Here is an 18,686-nt window from a genome sequence, read left to right on the forward strand (position 1 = left end):
TGCCGTGACGATTACTTTATACCTTAGCTCATGTCATGATGCCGTGACGATTACTTTATACCTTAGCTCATGTCATGATGCCGTGACGATTACTTTATACTTAGCTCATGTCATGATGCCGTGACGATTACTTAATACTTAGCTCATGTCATGACGTTGTGACGATTACTTTATACCTTAACTCATGTCATGATGTTGTTAGATTGTGTCACATCATTCCACCTCTATTTAAGAGTATTTTTCCATAAAGAACCAAAATAGTAGTCAGCAAAACATTGCATGTTGTTTGTCCTCAGAAATTACAGCAAAGATGATTACAGGTGACATGGTAAAAATATGGTATGTGAAAGATGTGTTATTGTGTTTTTTCACTATTTGTGTCTGGACAAAAAAATTTAAGAAAATATAATAATAATTAAAGGTAGAAGAGTAATTTATTGTAGTTGTTAATAATGTGGTTTGGACTTTAGTTTCAACCCTACCTGTAACACTTTTGGATAAAGTTACAACAGAGTGAAACAAAAGTCTGTGACTATGAAATGAGGAAATACCCGTAAAAATAGACTGGAGCTTCACTTGTTTAACCATTACTTCTCAGAGGTACGTGTTTAAAAAAACATAAAAACCACATTTTGTGGTACTAAAAACACCAGGATGACCAGAAACACTTTGGGTGTATGGAAAAGGATAATCTAAACAATGAAAATCTAAGTACTGTCTATTTCATTATCAAAAGTAGCTGTAAGAGTGAAAATACATCTTAGTGTTGAAACAACTAGGGTGTGTCACTTTAACATGGCTTTAAGAGTAAATACATCTTAGTGCTGAAACAACTAGGGTGTGTCACTTTAACATGGCTTTAAGAGTAAATACATCTTAGTGTTGAAACAACTAGGGTGTGTCACTTTAAACTGGCTTTAAGAGTGAAAATACACGTTAGTGTTGAAATAACTAGGGTGTGTCACTTTAACATGGCTTTAAGAGTAAATACATCTTAGTGTTGAAACAACTAGGGTGTGTCACTTTAAACTGGCTTTAAGAGTAAATACATCTTAGTGTTGAAACAACTAGGGTGTGTCACTTTAACATGGCTTTAAGAGTAAATACACATTAGTGTTGAAACAACTAGGGTGTGTCACTTTAACATGGCTTTAAGAGTAAATACATCTTAGTGTTGAAACAACTAGGGTGTGTCACTTTAACATGGCTTTAAGAGTAAATACATCTTAGTGTTGAAACAACTAGGGTGTGTCACTTTAACATGGCTTTAAGAGTAAATACATCTTAGTGTTGAAACAACTAGGGTGTGTCACTTTAAACTGGCTTTAAGAGTAAATACATCTTAGTGTTGAAACAACTAGGGTGTGTCACTTTAACATGGCTTTAAGAGTAAATACATCTTAGTGTTGAAACAACTAGGGTGTGTCACTTTAACATGGCTTTAAGAGTGAAATACATCTTAGTGTTGAAACAACTAGGGTGTGTCACTTTAAACTGGCTTTAAGAGTAAATACATCTTAGTGTTGAAACAACTAGGGTGTGTCACTTTAACATGGCTTTAAGAGTAAATACACGTTAGTGTTGAAACAACTAGGGTGTGTCACTTTAAACTGGCTTTAAGAGTGAATACATCTTAGTGTTGAAACAACTAGGGTGTGTCACTTTAACATGGCTTTAAGAGTAAATACATCTTAGTGTTCAAACAACTAGGGTGTGTCACTTTAACATGGCTTTAAGAGTAAATACACGTTAGTGTTGAAACAACTAGGGTGTGTCACTTTAACATGGCTTTAAGAGTGAATACATCTTAGTGTTGAAACAACTAGGGTGTGTCACTTTAACATGGCTTTAAGAGTGAATACATCTTAGTGTTCAAACAACTAGGGTGTGTCACTTTAACATGGCTTTAAGAGTGAATACATCTTAGTGTTCAAACAACTAGGGTGTGTCACTTTAACATGGCTTTAAGAGTAAATACACGTTAGTGTTGAAACAACTAGGGTGTGTCACTTTAACATGGCTTTAAGAGTGAATACATCTTAGCAGACCTGTCAACCTTTAGTCAAGAGAAAGCAGGAGGTGTGTGTTGAAAAAGCAGGAGATTTTGTCAAAAAGCAGGAGATTTTTTAAATTCACACAATTTAACCCAAAATCGCAAGATTTAAAAAAAACATTATTACAATAAGTTATATGAATACTTTATAATGTCATATATACTTCTTAACCTTAGATCTTGGCATTAAAAAAAATATATATTATTAAAACTTATTTTTTTCTTTTCTTTTTTTTAAGTTTAAATATTATTATGATTTAATACATATTTAAAATTTTTTTTTTTTTATCCAAAAATGTTAAGAACATGAACAAGAAATAAATTTTTTAATTAGTACATTTACGGTATTACACTTATAGCCTTACAGGTTGCGTTACATTATCATTTGTGGTTAGTGTGCCTAAGTACCAAAGACAAATTTATATAAATCTTATAAATTAATATTCAGTTTTTACTATAATGAGGAATGGTGGCGTGGTACTTATTTAAAATCATTATAATGATGCAATAAACATTGTATTTTCATTAATCATAAGTAAAACCTCATTACGGACAATCGTGTGAAATATACCGGAATTATACCCATTTCCGTTAGTAACTTTATGTCAAAGTCAAACACAACATTTTTTAATTGTAAAAAAATTATTTCTTGAAGTGTACCCTTATAACCAACATTTTACCGCACAAACATACAAAATTAACTGACACAAGTTTGTTTATACAGCTAATTGGTCTTTTCGTTGTCTTGCTGTGACATGTGATTTTAACATGCATGTGTATCGCTGTCAACTCGGGAGTCTGGCAGTTCAGATTCGTCATAGTTGCATTTTCATTATGTAATCCAGTGGGAAGACATTTTACAATTCAGAGGTGTTATTAGAACTAAATTGGATAGTTTTATTTTTATTTTATATGGCAACACTGAATGTCAATACACAGCCTGTTGAATTAACGACACACGCTTCGTAGCCATTACGATGACAACAAACGTTATAATAACACGTCATTTTATAAACTTCTTGTGCTTTTTTAACAATATAAATAGGCTATCCCACAATTCTCACTTCGGCAAAGGTTAAACAGTCGGGACAATTCGGCCTGTTACATTCTCGGAAACCGAAAGTAGTCGACATTTTCCGAATGAGAAAAAAAAGGCAGAGTTACTTCCCTTCTGTTATTTTGACAAAAGAGGATCGATTTTTTTTTTTATGCTTACAAAAATGTCATTTAACAGGAGAAACTGTCTCCCGCACAGGTGAAAGGAGATTTGATCAAATACCGGGAGACTCCCGCGGAATCCGGGAGGGTTGACAGGTCTGTCTTAGTGTTGAAACAACTAGGGTGTGTCACTTTAACATGGCTTTAAGAGTGAATACATCTTAGTGTTGAAACAACTAGGGTGTGTCACTTTAACATGGCTTTAAGAGTAAATACATCTTAGTGTTGAAACAACTAGGGTGTGTCACTTTAACATGGCTTTAAGAGTAAATACATCTTAGTGTTGAAACAACTAGGGTGTGTCACTTTAACATGGCTTTAAGAGGGTGTGTCACTTTAACATGGCTTTAAGAGTGAATACACGTTAGTGTTGAAACAACTAGGGTGTGTCACTTTAACATGGCTTTAAGAGTGAATACATCTTAGTGTTGAAACAACTAGGGTGTGTCACTTTAACATGGCTTTAAGAGTGAATACATCTTAGTGTTGAAATAACTAGGGTGTGTCACTTTAACATGGCTTTAAGAGTGAATACATCTTAGTGTTGAAATAACTAGGGTGTGTCACTTTAACATGGCTTTAAGAGTAAATACATCTTAGTGTTCAAACAACTAGGGTGTGTCACTTTAACATGGCTTTAAGAGTGAATACACGTTAGTGTTGAAACAACTAGGGTGTGTCACTTTAACATGGCTTTAAGAGTGAATACATCTTAGTGTTGAAACAACTAGGGTGTGTCACTTTAACATGGCGTTAAGAGTAAATACATCTAGTGCTGAAACAACTAGGGTGTGTCACTTTAACATGGCTTTAAGAGTGAATACATCTTAGTGTTGAAACAACTAGGGTGTGTCACTTTAACATGGCTTTAAGAGTGAATACATCTTAGTGTTGAAACAACTAGGGTGTGTCACTTTAAACTGGCTTTAAGAGTGAATACATCTTAGTGTTGAAACAACTAGGGTGTGTCACTTTAACATGGCTTTAAGAGTGAATACATCTTAGTGTTGAAACAACTAGGGTGTGTCACTTTAACATGGCTTTAAGAGTGAATACACGTTAGTGTTGAAACAACTAGGGTGTGTCACTTTAAACTGGCTTTAAGAGTAAATACACGTCAGTGTTGAAACAACTAGGGTGTGTCACTTTAACATGGCTTTAAGAGTAAATACATGTTAGTGTTGAAATAACTAGGGTGTGTCACTTTAACATGGCTTTAAGAGTAAATACACATTAGTGTTGAAACAACTAGGGTGTGTCACTTTAAACTGGCTTTAAGAGTAAATACATCTTAGTGTTGAAACAACTAGGGTGTGTCACTTTAAACTGGCTTTAAGAGTAAATACATCTTAGTGTTGAAACAACTAGGGTGTGTCACTTTAACATGGCTTTAAGAGTAAATACACGTTAGTGTTGAAACAACTAGGGTGTGTCACTTTAACATGGCTTTAAGAGTAAATACATCTTAGTGTTGAAACAACTAGGGTGTGTCACTTTAACATGGCTTTAAGAGTAAATACATCTTAGTGTTGAAACAACTAGGGTGTGTCACTTTAAACTGGCTTTAAGAGTAAATACACGTTAGTGTTGAAACAACTAGGGTGTGTCACTTTAACATGGCTTTAAGAGTAAATACATCTTAGTGTTGAAACAACTAGGGTGTGTCACTTTAACATGGCTTTAAGAGTAAATACATCTTAGTGTTGAAACAACTAGGGTGTGTCACTTTAACATGGCTTTAAGAGTAAATACATCTTAGTGTTGAAATAACTAGGGTGTGTCACTTTAACATGGCTTTAAGAGTAAATACACGTTAGTGTTGAAACAACTAGGGTGTGTCACTTTAAACTGGCTTTAAGAGTAAATACATCTTAGTGTTGAAACAACTAGGGTGTGTCACTTTAAACTGGCTTTAAGAGTAAATACATCTTAGTGTTGAAACAACTAGGGTGTGTCACTTTAAACTGGCTTTAAGAGTAAATACATCTTAGTGTTGAAACAACTAGGGTGTGTCACTTTAACATGGCTTTAAGAGTAAATACACGTTAGTGTTGAAACAACTAGGGTGTGTCACTTTAACATGGCTTTAAGAGTAAATACATCTTAGTGTTGAAACAACTAGGGTGTGTCACGTTAACATGGCTTTAAGAGTAAATACATCTTAGTGTTGAAACAACTAGGGTGTGTCACTTTAACATGGCTTTAAGAGTAAATACACGTTAGTGTTGAAACAACTAGGGTGTGTCACTTTAACATGGCGTTAAGAGTAAATACATCTAGTGCTGAAACAACTAGGGTGTGTCACTTTAACATGGCTTTAAGAGTAAATACATCTTAGTGTTGAAACAACTAGGGTGTGTCACTTTAACATGGCTTTAAGAGTGAATACATCTTAGTGTTGAAACAACTAGGGTGTGTCACTTTAAACTGGCTTTAAGAGTAAATACATCTTAGTGTTGAAACAACTAGGGTGTGTCACTTTAACATGGCTTTAAGAGTGAATACATCTTAGTGTTGAAACAACTAGGGTGTGTCACTTTAACATGGCTTTAAGAGTGAATACATCTTAGTGTTGAAACAACTAGGGTGTGTCACTTTAAACTGGCTTTAAGAGTAAATACACGTTAGTGTTGAATCAACTAGGGTGTGTCACTTTAACATGGCTTTAAGAGTAAATACATGTTAGTGTTGAAATAACTAGGGTGTGTCACTTTAACATGGCTTTAAGAGTAAATACACGTTAGTGTTGAAACAACTAGGGTGTGTCACTTTAAACTGGCTTTAAGAGTAAATACATCTTAGTGTTGAAACAACTAGGGTGTGTCACTTTAAAGTGGCTTTAAGAGTAAATACATCTTAGTGTTGAAACAACTAGGGTGTGTCACTTTAAACTGGCTTTAAGAGTAAATACATCTTAGTGTTGAAACAACTAGGGTGTGTCACTTTAACATGGCTTTAAGAGTAAATACACGTTAGTGTTGAAACAACTAGGGTGTGTCACTTTAACATGGCTTTAAGAGTAAATACATCTTAGTGTTGAAACAACTAGGGTGTGTCACTTTAACATGGATTTAAGAGTAAATACATCTTAGTGTTGAAACAACTAGGGTGTGTCACTTTAAACTGGCTTTAAGAGTAAATACACGTTAGTGTTGAAACAACTAGGGTGTGTCACTTTAACATGGCTTTAAGAGTAAATACATGTTAGTGTTGAAACAACTAGGGTGTGTCACTTTAACATGGCTTTAAGAGTAAATACATCTTAGTGTTGAAACAACTAGGGTGTGTCACTTTAACATGGCTTTAAGAGTAAATACATGTTAGTGTTGAAATAACTAGGGTGTGTCACTTTAACATGGCTTTAAGAGTAAATACACGTTAGTGTTGAAACAACTAGGGTGTGTCACTTTAAACTGGCTTTAAGAGTAAATACATCTTAGTGTTGAAACAACTAGGGTGTGTCACTTTAAACTGGCTTTAAGAGTAAATACATCTTAGTGTTGAAACAACTAGGGTGTGTCACTTTAAACTGGCTTTAAGAGTAAATACATCTTAGTGTTGAAACAACTAGGGTGTGTCACTTTAACATGGCTTTAAGAGTAAATACACGTTAGTGTTGAAACAACTAGGGTATGTCACTTTAACATGGCTTTAAGAGTAAATACATCTTAGTGTTGAAACAACTAGGGTGTGTCACTTTAACATGGCTTTAAGAGTAAATACATCTTAGTGTTGAAACAACTAGGGTGTGTCACTTTAACATGGCTTTAAGAGTGAATACATCTTAGTGTTGAAACAACTAGGGTGTGTCACTTTAACATGGCTTTAAGAGTGAATACATCTTAGTGTTGAAACAACTAGGGTGTGTCACTTTAACATGGCTTTAAGAGTGAATACATCTTAGTGTTGAAACAACTAGGGTGTGTCACTTTAAACTGGCTTTAAGAGTAAATACACATTAGTGTTGAATCAACTAGGGTGTGTCACTTTAACATGGCTTTAAGAGTAAATACATGTTAGTGTTGAAATAACTAGGGTGTGTCACTTTAACATGGCTTTAAGAGTAAATACACGTTAGTGTTGAAACAACTAGGGTAATATGCCAGGCTCTACATTAACTCTTGTGTGCTGATCATATTTGGTAACAATGTCAAGACCAACACCAGATATAACCATAATCAAATAAATACTAGATTGTCATCTAATTTGTTTTTAAAAATAGGGGCAGTTTGTGCATGTGTGTGTGTGTGTGTGTGTGTGTGTGTGTGTGTGTGTGTGTGTGTGTTTGTGCATGTCTGTATGAGTACATGCATGTGTGTGTCCATATGCACACCTGTTCGCAAGTGTGTGCATGTGTGCGTGAGTGTGTATTTGTGTATGTGTGTGTGTTTGTGTGTGTGTATCTGTGTGTGTGTGTATCTGTGTGTGTGTGTGTAGGTATGTGTCTGTGTGTGTGTGTGTGTGTATCTGTGAGTGTGTGTATTTGTGTGTGTGTGTGTAGGTGTGTGTATCTGTAAGTGTGTGTGTATTTGTGTGTGTGTGTCTGTGCGTGTGTGTGTGACAATATACAGTAAATGTTGAGTTGTTTTGAGAATGTATCAACGTGAACATGTACTTTACCAGCTGGATGTGTGTGTGTGTCTGTGCGTGTGCGTGTGCATGTCTGTGTGTGACAATATACAGTAAATGTTGAGTTGTTTTGAGAATGTATCAACGTGAACATGTACTTTACTAGCTGGATGTGTGTGTGTGACAATATACAGTAAATGTTGAGTTGTTTTGAGAATGTATCAACGTGAACATGTAGTTTACCAGCTGGATGTGTGTGTGTGTCTGTGTGTGTGCGTGTGTGTGTGTGTGTGTGAAAATATACAGTAAATGTTGATTTGTTTTGAGAATGTATCAACGTGAACATGTACTTTACTAGCTGGATGTGTGTGTGTGTCTGTGCGTGTGCGTGTGTGTGTGTGAAAATATACAGTAAATGTTGAGTTGTTTTGAGAATGTATCAACGTGAACATGTACTTTACCAGCTGGATGTGTGTGTGTGTCTGTGCGTGTGCGTGTGTGTGTGTGAAAATATACAGTAAATGCTGAGTTGTTTTGAGAATGTATCAACGTGAACATGTAGTTTACCAGCTGGATGTGTGTGTGTGTCTGTGTGTGACAATATACAGTAAATGTTGAGTTGTTTTGAGAATGTATCGACGTGAATATGTAGTTTACCAGCTGGATGCGGGCGTTGATGTTTCTGCGGTGTTCATACTCGGTGGACGTGGCCACACACAGCGCCGTGCCGACACCGTGGGTCAGTCGCAGACTTGGGTCAGCTCCGAAGTTTAACAGTTCATCGATAGCCTGGAAAATAAACAAATTACACAATTAACACGTGCATGTATTCTGAAAAAACATAAACACTCCTACTGATAGAGAAAGAAAGAAAAAGGAAGGAAAGAAAGAAAAAAGAAAGAAATATTTACAAAAACGAATGCACTATCGTAACTTCCTGTGTGCAATACAAATCTCAAGGTAAATATATTTCAAAACTTTGTGTATAAACCAAAGCGTTCCCTGAGAAACAGGTATGACTGGCTGTTTAACGACACCGCAGCACAAAAATACACATTGGCTATTGGATGTACGTCACTCCCTGAGAAATACACATTGGCTATTGGATGTATGTCACTCCCTGAGAAATACACATTGGCTATTGGATGTACGTCACTCCCTGAGAAATACACATTGGCTATTGGATGTACGTCACTCCCTGAGAAATACACATTGGCTATTGGATGTATGTCACTCCCTGAGAAATACACATTGGCTATTGGATGTACATCACTCCCTGAGAAAGAGAAAGAGTCACACAGCTTGCGCCATCACATATTGTCAGCAGGTGGTATTTTAAACTGTTTTAAAACACATAGCCCACAGATCGATGTCTCCTTCTTTGTCTCCTTCTTTTGCACTCAAGCTTCATTGCTGATCATGATGTAGACATATATATTATGGGACCGGAGTACATATTATAGGACCCGAGTACATATTATGGGACTGAAGTACATATTATGGGACCTGAGTACATATTATAGGACCTGAATACATATTATGGGACTGGAGTACATATTATAAGACCTGAGTACATATTATGGGACTGGAGTACATATTATAGGACCTGAGTACATATTATGGGACTGAAGTACATATTATGGGACTGGAGTACATATTATAAGACCTGGGTACATATTATGGGACTGGAGTACATATTATAGGACCTGAGTACATATTATGGAACTGGAGTACATATTATAGGACCTAAGTACATACTATGAGACAGGAGTACATATTATGGGATTGGTGTACATATTATGGGACCAGAGTACATATTATGGGACCGAAGTACATAATATGGGACCGGAATACATATTATGGGACCAGAGTACATAATAAACTTCTTAATATAATACGCCATTTTGATGATAACAAACATAAAACTATCTACATTCTACTAACCTGATCATTGCCACTGGCAATGGCAAGAGCCAGGGGAGAGAACCCATTACATAACAGATTTGGATTGGCATTGTGCTCCAGCAACAAGTGGACAACTCGACTTGCTTGCTGTAAAATAAAACAAACAAGAGAATCATTTATTGTTAATCGGAGTGGGGTTTTTCAGAATTAAAAGGCTAATTCAAGGACATTCGAATGAGAACCTGGGCTAAAATGATGAAGAAATCAACTAGATGTATGGTAAATGTTATGTAAATAATAATGTAAGAGTTTGTTTTGTTTATCGACACCACCATAGCACATTGATTAATTATCAATCATTTATGGGATGTCAAACATTTGATGCTTTTTACATCTGAGGAAACCTGCTACATTTTCCATAAGCAGCAAGGGATCTTTTATACACACTTTCCCACAGACAGGACAGCACATATACCATATGGCCTTTGATATACCAGTTGTTAAGTGTTAGTTGTTATAGGGTAAGATCTAATCAGAAAATTGGACAATGAAGGAGATTTAATCCTTTGAACCACACACGTCAGATGAGCATTAGCTCTACGACTAAGGTAGATTCTATCACATTATGTAGGTCGAGGATATATATCATATTTTCATGAGGACTAGTTAAATTTGTTATAGTGACAGACCCTAGGTTTTAAAAACTACGGCATATTTTTCACTATTAATGCTTTTTTTGACAAAGGAAATCAGACAGTTTATTGTTTAGATTACCATTTCTGCACATGTGAAGTGTTTCTAGTCATCCTGGTGTTTCTAATACCACAAAATGCATTCTTCATGTTTTTATAAACACACATATTTGTGAGAAGTAACAGTTATAGAGACGAATTAACACTAGTTTTATTTTGTACGGGTATTTCTCTGTTTCAACATCACAGACATTCACTCTGTTTAACTTCATCCAAATGTGGTACAGGTTTGTAGATTAACCAGACTTAGTGTTAACTTTCACGGGTTGAAGGTAGGGTTTGAGACTTTAGGGTCAGTAAATATTAGTTATAGCAAGCCCTGCTGGTCACCATGATTTCTAAGTTAATTTTCAATTAATTTACAAAGATAAAACTACAGCACTGCGATGGAGCCACATTAGTATTAAAACATGACATTAAACCAGCTACCTTGTAGTTGTCATCTCTGGAACAAGCAATCTGCAGCGGGGTGCGCCCTCCGAGAATGGCCAGACTCTCCTCAGGAATAACATCTTTACTCCATTCTTCCTCCTGAAATGAGAGAGCACCAACTTCAGGATGAAAATTTACAAATTTTATGTCCTACTCTATATAAATAAGGATAAAAATCTGGTTTGTGCCCCATCCCCCCACTAGAAACTGTGGCCTCTTGCACTAGAAGTTTTTCCTCTTAGGTGGGTCCAAAATAAGTATGCCCAAATTAAGTACAAACATGCTTCTGTAATTAGATTAAAATGTACAGGTAGTACTAAACCAAATAACGAGGTGCACCCAACTTTTGATAGAGAAGTGAACCCCACAAGTCCTGTGATTGGTTATAAATGTGAGTGTTTTGGTTGTAAAAAATAATAGTTTCATCTGGGTAAAAAAAATATGCAATTTTATTTCATCTAGTACCAATGTGCCAAGTAGCCTTGTGCTTGAAACATGTATGGGGTACCTGTAAAAAAAAGTACTCTAATTTTGTGTTGAACTAGGGTAGTCATAGACGCTACCCGTTATCTCAGAAATGAGCAGCTTGACCCCCAATTTTTTCTGATTCACTTTAAGTGTGAGGGGTGGTAGTATTTATATCCATGGCATTTATGTCGATTGATATGCTGCAGGTAGGAGTTTTAGCCACATGTTACTATTGTCGTCTATGGGATTTGAGTTGGTAGTATACACCCTACAACTCTTTATCAGCTATTATTAACATTACTGCACTAAAACGACCTTGGTGTGCTTAGAACAGACAAACAGCCGGTTGTCACCCTGTTCGTGAGACCTACAGCCCTGAATACCCCACTACAATTTCACTGTTTCCAGCACTTTAGAAGATTTCTTTGTTTAATCCTTTTGTTGGTTAATCATGTGTGGTGCATCACCAGTTTAATTCTGTTGTGGACATGACTGCATGCTGTGTGTCGCAATTAGTTTTACATCACAACAAAAGGCCTTTGGGTCTATAGAGCTATGCTACATAATTTTCAATTTTGTCAGTAGTAAATTTTTATTTAGATTTTTAAAATTAGTTTGTGAATCTTCTTGAATAAAGCAGAGAATCATAGTACCAACTTTCAGAACTATTCAATCAAAGATCTAGGAGAAAATAGATGTTTAAATTTTCAATGTTAAATTTTAAAACTTAAAAATGTTCTAAATATCTCTCTATTAGTTTGTGAAGACTGCCCTGAAAATACTTAAACTAAGTTACAAAACTCTAGGAGAAGATAGTTTTTTTAAATTTGCAGTGTTAAATTTCTGTTCAGTTTTTTTTGACATTTAATAAAAACTCTAAAGTCTCTCTCTATTAGTTTGTGAAGATTGCCCCTGAGAATATTTACAGAAAATTTCAGAACTATCCAATCAAAACTCTAGAAGAAGACAGACTTTCAAATTTTCAATTTAAATTTTATCAATTTTTTAATACAAATTCAGATTTAAATTCAAAATGTAAAAAATTTCTCACTATTAGGTTGTGGAGCACCGTGCCTCAGAAGATCATTGTACCAAGTTTCAGAACAATTCAATCAAAACTGTAGGAGAAGATAGGCATCAAAGGAAAAGTTGACAGATGAATGGACAGACTGACAAATGAATGAAAGGATACTGGACAAATTGGTATTATAAAAGCTGTAATCAGATCTAAACAGGCTCAATCCATGATGTCATTCTAGCACTGATAAGAAAAAGTTAAAATCACCACTATAGAGGACATAGATTAATTAAGCATCACCGTTTGGATGTTAAATATCACACACAATTTTAGCAGAAAATCTGCAACATATTATATGCACATTCTCACACAGAACAACACATAACATGACTGCTGATATAGCAGTTGTGGGGCACTAGTTAGGATCAGTCATGCCTGCCCTCTACCCAGCTAGATCACACACTAGATGGGGTTCGATACTTTGATCAGTCATGCCTGCCCTCTACCGAGCTAGATCACACACTAGACGGGGTTCGATCCTTTGATCAGTCATGCCTGCCCTCTACCCAGCTAGATCACACACTAGACGGGGTTCGATCCTTTGATCAGTCATGCCTGCCCTCTACCCAGCTAGATCACACACTAGACGGGGTTCGATCCTTTGATCAGTCATGCCTGCCCTCTACCCAGCTAGATCACACACTAGACGGGGTTCGATCCTTTGATCAGTCATGCCTGTTCTCTACCGACCTAGATCACACACTAGACGGGGTTCGATCCTTTGATCAGTCATGCCTGCCCTCTACCGAGCTAGATCAGACACTAGACGGGGTTCGATCCTTTGATCAGCCATGCCTGCCCTCTACCGAGCTAGATCAGACACTAGACGGGGTTCGATCCTTTGATCAGCCATGCCTGCCCTCAACCGAGCTAGATCACACACTAGACGGGGTTCGATCCTTTGATCAGTCATGCCTGCCCTCTACCCAGCTAGATCACACACTAGACGGGGTTCGATCCTTTGATCAGTCATGCCTGCCCTCTACCGAGCTAGATCACACACCAGACGGGGTTCGATCCTTTGATCAGTCATGCCTGCCCTCTACCCAGCTAGATCACACACCAGACGGGGTTCGATCCTTTGATCAGTCATGCCTGCCCTCTACCGAGCTAGATCACACACTAGACGGGGTTCGGTGCTTTGATCAGTCATGCCTGCCCTCTACCCAGCTAGATCATACACTAAATATTTGATTGTTATAAGTCAATAACAAAATATGAGTATTACTTTCATATTTATTGAATTAAACTTCTCACTCTAGCCAGTGCATATATCAAAGGCTGTGGTATGTGCTATCCTGTCTGTGGGATGGTGAATATAAAAGATCCCTTGCTACTAATGGAAAAATGTAGCGGGTTTCCTTTCTAAGACAATATGTCAAAATCATCAAATGTTTGACATCCAATAGCCGATGATTGATAAATCAATGTTCTTAGTGGTGTCGTTAAAGAAAACAATTTGTTTTTTTTATTGAATTATAAATTATAATCTAAGGACAAACTGAAAAAGAGTGACAAGTTCCATTATAGACCATGACCACTGATCAAAGCATGGATGAATGCCTCACACAAGTTGGTCAGCACCGCAGTGAATGGTCTTTGTATAAAGGAGAAGCCACATTTTCAATTAAACGATCAATTTAGACATCAAAGGGAGAATGTCCACACCAAATGAATAACGTTTCTTATAAATGGAAAAGAACATGATATGTTTTCTATGTATTAATGGTGGATATTAAAAGTTCTGTCCGAGACACAGTCACTGACTAATGTCAGAGGCCATATGTTCTGAGTGGACCTAAAGCTGGTATGTTGTCGTTTTGCATCCTGGTACCGGCTCCCACCGACAGTGAGTTTTAAGGGCTCAATTGTGAGGTGTACAGCCACTACACTGACTTCTCTCTCACTAACTACTAACAACTAAACACTAACCCAATGCAGGGCTCAAATTTAACACCCTCAAAATTAAACAAAGTCTTATGGCCAAACTGGCCATGCCTTATTTTTCATGGTACTAACCGGTCATTACATGTACACTCAAACACGACTCCTCAAAGTTGTTTTATTATGAAACTATAAAACAGCTGACACTACTTTGTTTTGAATACCTGCTCTTGTGTTTATTCAGTCATATTAATTCACCTGTTAAAGTTGACCTTGTTGTCCTGCTTTCTGGCCTCAATGCCCTCAAAACATTTCCATTGGTTTAAGCCAGATGGCCTTGCCCTTTAATTTGCAAAATTCAAGGCGTGCCAATGTCCTGGACAAACAGTCCTGATAGCTGAGGAGTGTGCCCAGGACATCATGCTTGAACATTAATAGGCTAAAAGAGTGAACATTTTGTTGAAATTAAAACATGTAACTGATAGAAGTCAAGGCACTTGCCTGGGATGGATGTGCTTGAACCTTGACTGAAGAGGGGCATATACACAGAGTCCCTTATATGGATTTAGACATTAGAAATCTTTAGACATGGGGAGGGGGGCATTGGTTGGCTTCTTATACAAACCATCATACATGACTACAATACAGATGTACCAGTGTGTGCTTGAGAAATGAGTCGTCTTACCAGTGTGTAGTTGAGAAACGAGTTGTCTTACCAGTGTGTAGTTGAGAAACGAGTCATCTTACCAGTGTGGTTGTGAAATGAATCACCTTACCAGTGTATAGTTGAGAAATGAGTCATCTCACCAGTGTATGGTTGAAAAATGAGACACCTTACTAATGTGTGGTTGAAAAATAAGTAATCTTACCAGTGTGTGGTTGAGAAATAAGTCGTCTTACCAGTATGTTGTTAAGAAATGAGTCATCTTACCAGTGTGTGGTTGAGAAATGAGTCATCTCACCAGTGTGTGGTTGAGAAATGAGTCATCTTACCAGTGTGTGGTTGAGAGATGAGTCGTCTTACCAGTGTATGGTTGAGAAACGAGTCACCTTTCCAGTGTGTGGATGAGAAATGAGTCATCTTACCTGGTTGAGAAATGAGTCACCTTACCAGTGTGTGCATGAAAAACAAGTTATCTTACCAGTGTGTGGTTGATAAATGAGTCATCTTAGCAGTGTGTTGTTGATAAATGAGTCATGTTACCAGTATGCGGTTGAGAAATGAGTCATCGTACCAAGTAAAGAAATGAGTCATCTCACCAGTGTGGTTGAGAAATGAGTCATCATACCAGTGTATGGTTGAGAAATGAGTCATCTTACCAGTGTGTGGTTGAGAAATGAGTCATCATACCAGTGTATGGTTGAGAAATGAGTCATCTTACCAGTGTGTGGTTGAGAAATGAGTCATCTTCGTCAGCCCGTGCATCGGGGTCAGCGAGTGCGTCAAGCAGTAACTTGGTCATCTGTACACCCTCCTCCCCGGGGATCGCACTTGCTATGTGCAGGGGAGTTAGGCAGCCTCTCTGAAAGACAGAATATCACACATATTTATTTACACGTTAGGCTCAGTATAAGTGCATGCAGATACCAAACATGTTCTTTGCATGTCAAACATAATATTTATAGGATATTAAACAAGCTGAAATAATTTTCAATTGTCACAAGCTTTACCCATAATTGATTTTAATTTATATTACTGATCTCATTTGGTTGAAGTTCTGGTAAGGATGATGTCATCGTGTTATGATGTCATCATGTGACATCGAAGTGTTACATGTAATATAATTAGATATCAAACATGTGGTAGCTTTTGTGGTTTTTAATGTGTGTGCATGTGTGTTTTCTCTGTGTTTATGTGTATGTGTATGTGTTTAAAACTTAACTGTTAGCAAATCTGTAAAATCACTTTGTAATATATATTAGCCCTAATGAGCGCTGTTGGCAATAGAACTGAATGCACTGTATAAACAAAATATTTGCCTAGTTTTGTCTATCAACTGATTTCAGACAAATAGAAGTGAACTGGTTTTTCACCACAATGCACATACATTGTAATTGGCCATACCTCTAAAACACAACAAAAAGTTCAATTTAATTATAAGGATTGTCTGTTATTAATTTTACGTTTAGCGGGGTAGGGACAAAAAAAATCATCTGCAAACTGTGAGAACTGGTGAAGCTTTATTCATCAGTTCTTGTCACTATCCAGTCAGAAGTGAGAATGCATACTCTGCTTTGACACTCAATATGAATGACAAGACCATAATATGTGATCAAGGCCGTATCTCTGCACAATGCAGAATCGAATGGACATTTGGCAAGATAGTGGATGATTCCATGTATCTCCAAGGAACATTTTGTTCAGTATTGCGTCGTGATTCACTACACAATTTTGAAACCTTAAATGTAAGTTGCTAATAAATTTTCAGCTGACTACAAATATCACTAATCAAGATTTGAAAACAATATGTTCCCTGATCTCTATCTAGCTGCTCATCTATAGGATTGCCACTCCTGAGGAGATCCTTTAGTGGAGAATTCATCCCTCCTGTACCATCACAAAGAGGACTGCCACTAGTTACTAAATCAAAACTAGCACAGGACAGAGCTCATTGGAACAAGTAGAGCTGTGATGTTATGCATTCATGAAGGAATTGTATTATTTAACGATGCACTCAACACATTTTGTATATGGTTATATGGCATCAGACATATGGTTAAGGACCACACTGATACTGAGAGAGGAAACCCGCTGTCACCACTTCATGGGCTACTCTTTTTCGAATAGCAGCAAGGAATCTTTTATATGCACCATCCCACAGACAGGATAGTACATACCATAGCCTTTGTTATACCAGTTGTGGAGCACTTGCTGGAACGAGAAATAGCCCAATGGGTCCATCGACTGGGATCAATCCTAGACCGATTGCGCATCAAGCGAACACTTTACCACTGGGCTACGTCCCGCCCCTTGCATTCATGAACCACTGTCATAACAGTGATGCTGCTAGGTGTTCATGTAATGTGAGCATATCCTGCCCCACTGGTGGCGCCCGTCTGGAAAAGGGTATGGGTGGGTGGGAGAGGGAGCACTAGCAGCCCGACAGGTCAGTAGTGCCTGGGGGCAGTTTTGGTGCTATTTAATTTTGAATAACCTGTAGGATTAAGTCAAAAGAGAAAATATTGCACAATGAATTTTGGCACATTTTTTAACGGTTCACCAAAAGATAAAGAAAGGAGCGCTACATATTGTTTCTGAACTTATGTATTTATTGCTATTTTAACAAAGCAAGGAAAATAACTCTGTTGTGGAAAGTAAACTGGTTTTTGTACCAAATGATACAGCAGAGACCAGTCTAAAACATTTTTTCGCTGAAAGCTGATTAATATTCATGTAGTTAATCAGGGACATATTGTGTACAAACTACAAAAGATTGTTTGAACGACAATTACTGCCAGTGAACAGATTTCAGAATAAACCTAACAACTACAATGCTGCAAAATGGCTAGTATCACTGGCACATGTACTCTATGAACCTGGAGCAGCAGTAACACGGAAAGTTATTGAGTTTTTTTCAACTCCAGGAAGTTTGCGTCAGGGGTGACACAAGGGGATCTAAACTGGCAGCTCAACTGTCAGCGGCGGTCTTGTCTGTGTCGCTGTCTCCCCCCCCCCCCCCCCCCCCCCGACCTACCAAGCCTGATGGACGCAAGCCCACCAAGCCGATACCGCCAGCCAAGGAGTTAAAACACTGCATTGTTGGAAAGCACGGCTAATCCTGTCTCACTCCCGTGAAAAACAACTCCAATAAAGTCACCAGCCCTATGGACGAGAACACCTGCAGTTTGAGACGCAAGGCTAACACCCTACCTAGCAACCAGCCCAACATGGCACATTCACAACCACCACAACCCAACTCGGAAGATCAGGGGTGTACACTTTGGCCGCCCCCAAGCTCAAACCAAGGTATAGGCACATCATCAAGATGGCCCTTCATGACGAAGAAGAATTGTTCTGCGGTCACGAACTTCTCTCATTCCAACCACTGCCAAGTGGCAAGGGAGAGTTCTCACCCCACCCGACTGCCACCAGTGGTGGAGTGGGAATAGTTTGTGTAACCAAGTGGTGGAAGGGGACTTACAACCAGGGAATCTTATTGCCGGAAATGGACAATGCTACTCTGCACAGAGCACTCAAGCTTCTCATAGGCCAGGACTACCCCTAGGTCGCTGGAGCACTAACTGCTACATGTTTCCAGCGAACCCTTCCACAGCTGAACATGCGCCACTTCCTGGGATCACTACATGGTTCCGGCGAACCCTTCCA

General features: G+C 37.7%; 1 protein-coding gene across 1 annotated transcript in view; it reads right to left on the minus strand.

Moving 5' to 3' along the window:
* Positions 1–18,686, minus strand: part of LOC121378801 (ankyrin repeat and MYND domain-containing protein 1-like) — a 68,842-nt gene that overhangs the window by 30,998 nt on the left and 19,158 nt on the right. The window contains exons 7-10 of the mRNA XM_041507161.1: positions 15,742–15,882; positions 10,927–11,028; positions 9,785–9,892; positions 8,498–8,629 (exon numbers count right to left, since the gene is read on the minus strand). Of these exons, the coding sequence (XP_041363095.1) occupies positions 8,498–8,629; positions 9,785–9,892; positions 10,927–11,028; positions 15,742–15,882 (483 nt within the window). The remainder of the gene's footprint in view (positions 1–8,497; positions 8,630–9,784; positions 9,893–10,926; positions 11,029–15,741; positions 15,883–18,686) is intronic.

Source organism: Gigantopelta aegis, chromosome 1, assembly GCF_016097555.1.
Source record: "Gigantopelta aegis isolate Gae_Host chromosome 1, Gae_host_genome, whole genome shotgun sequence".
NCBI lineage: Eukaryota > Metazoa > Mollusca > Gastropoda > Neomphalida > Peltospiridae > Gigantopelta > Gigantopelta aegis.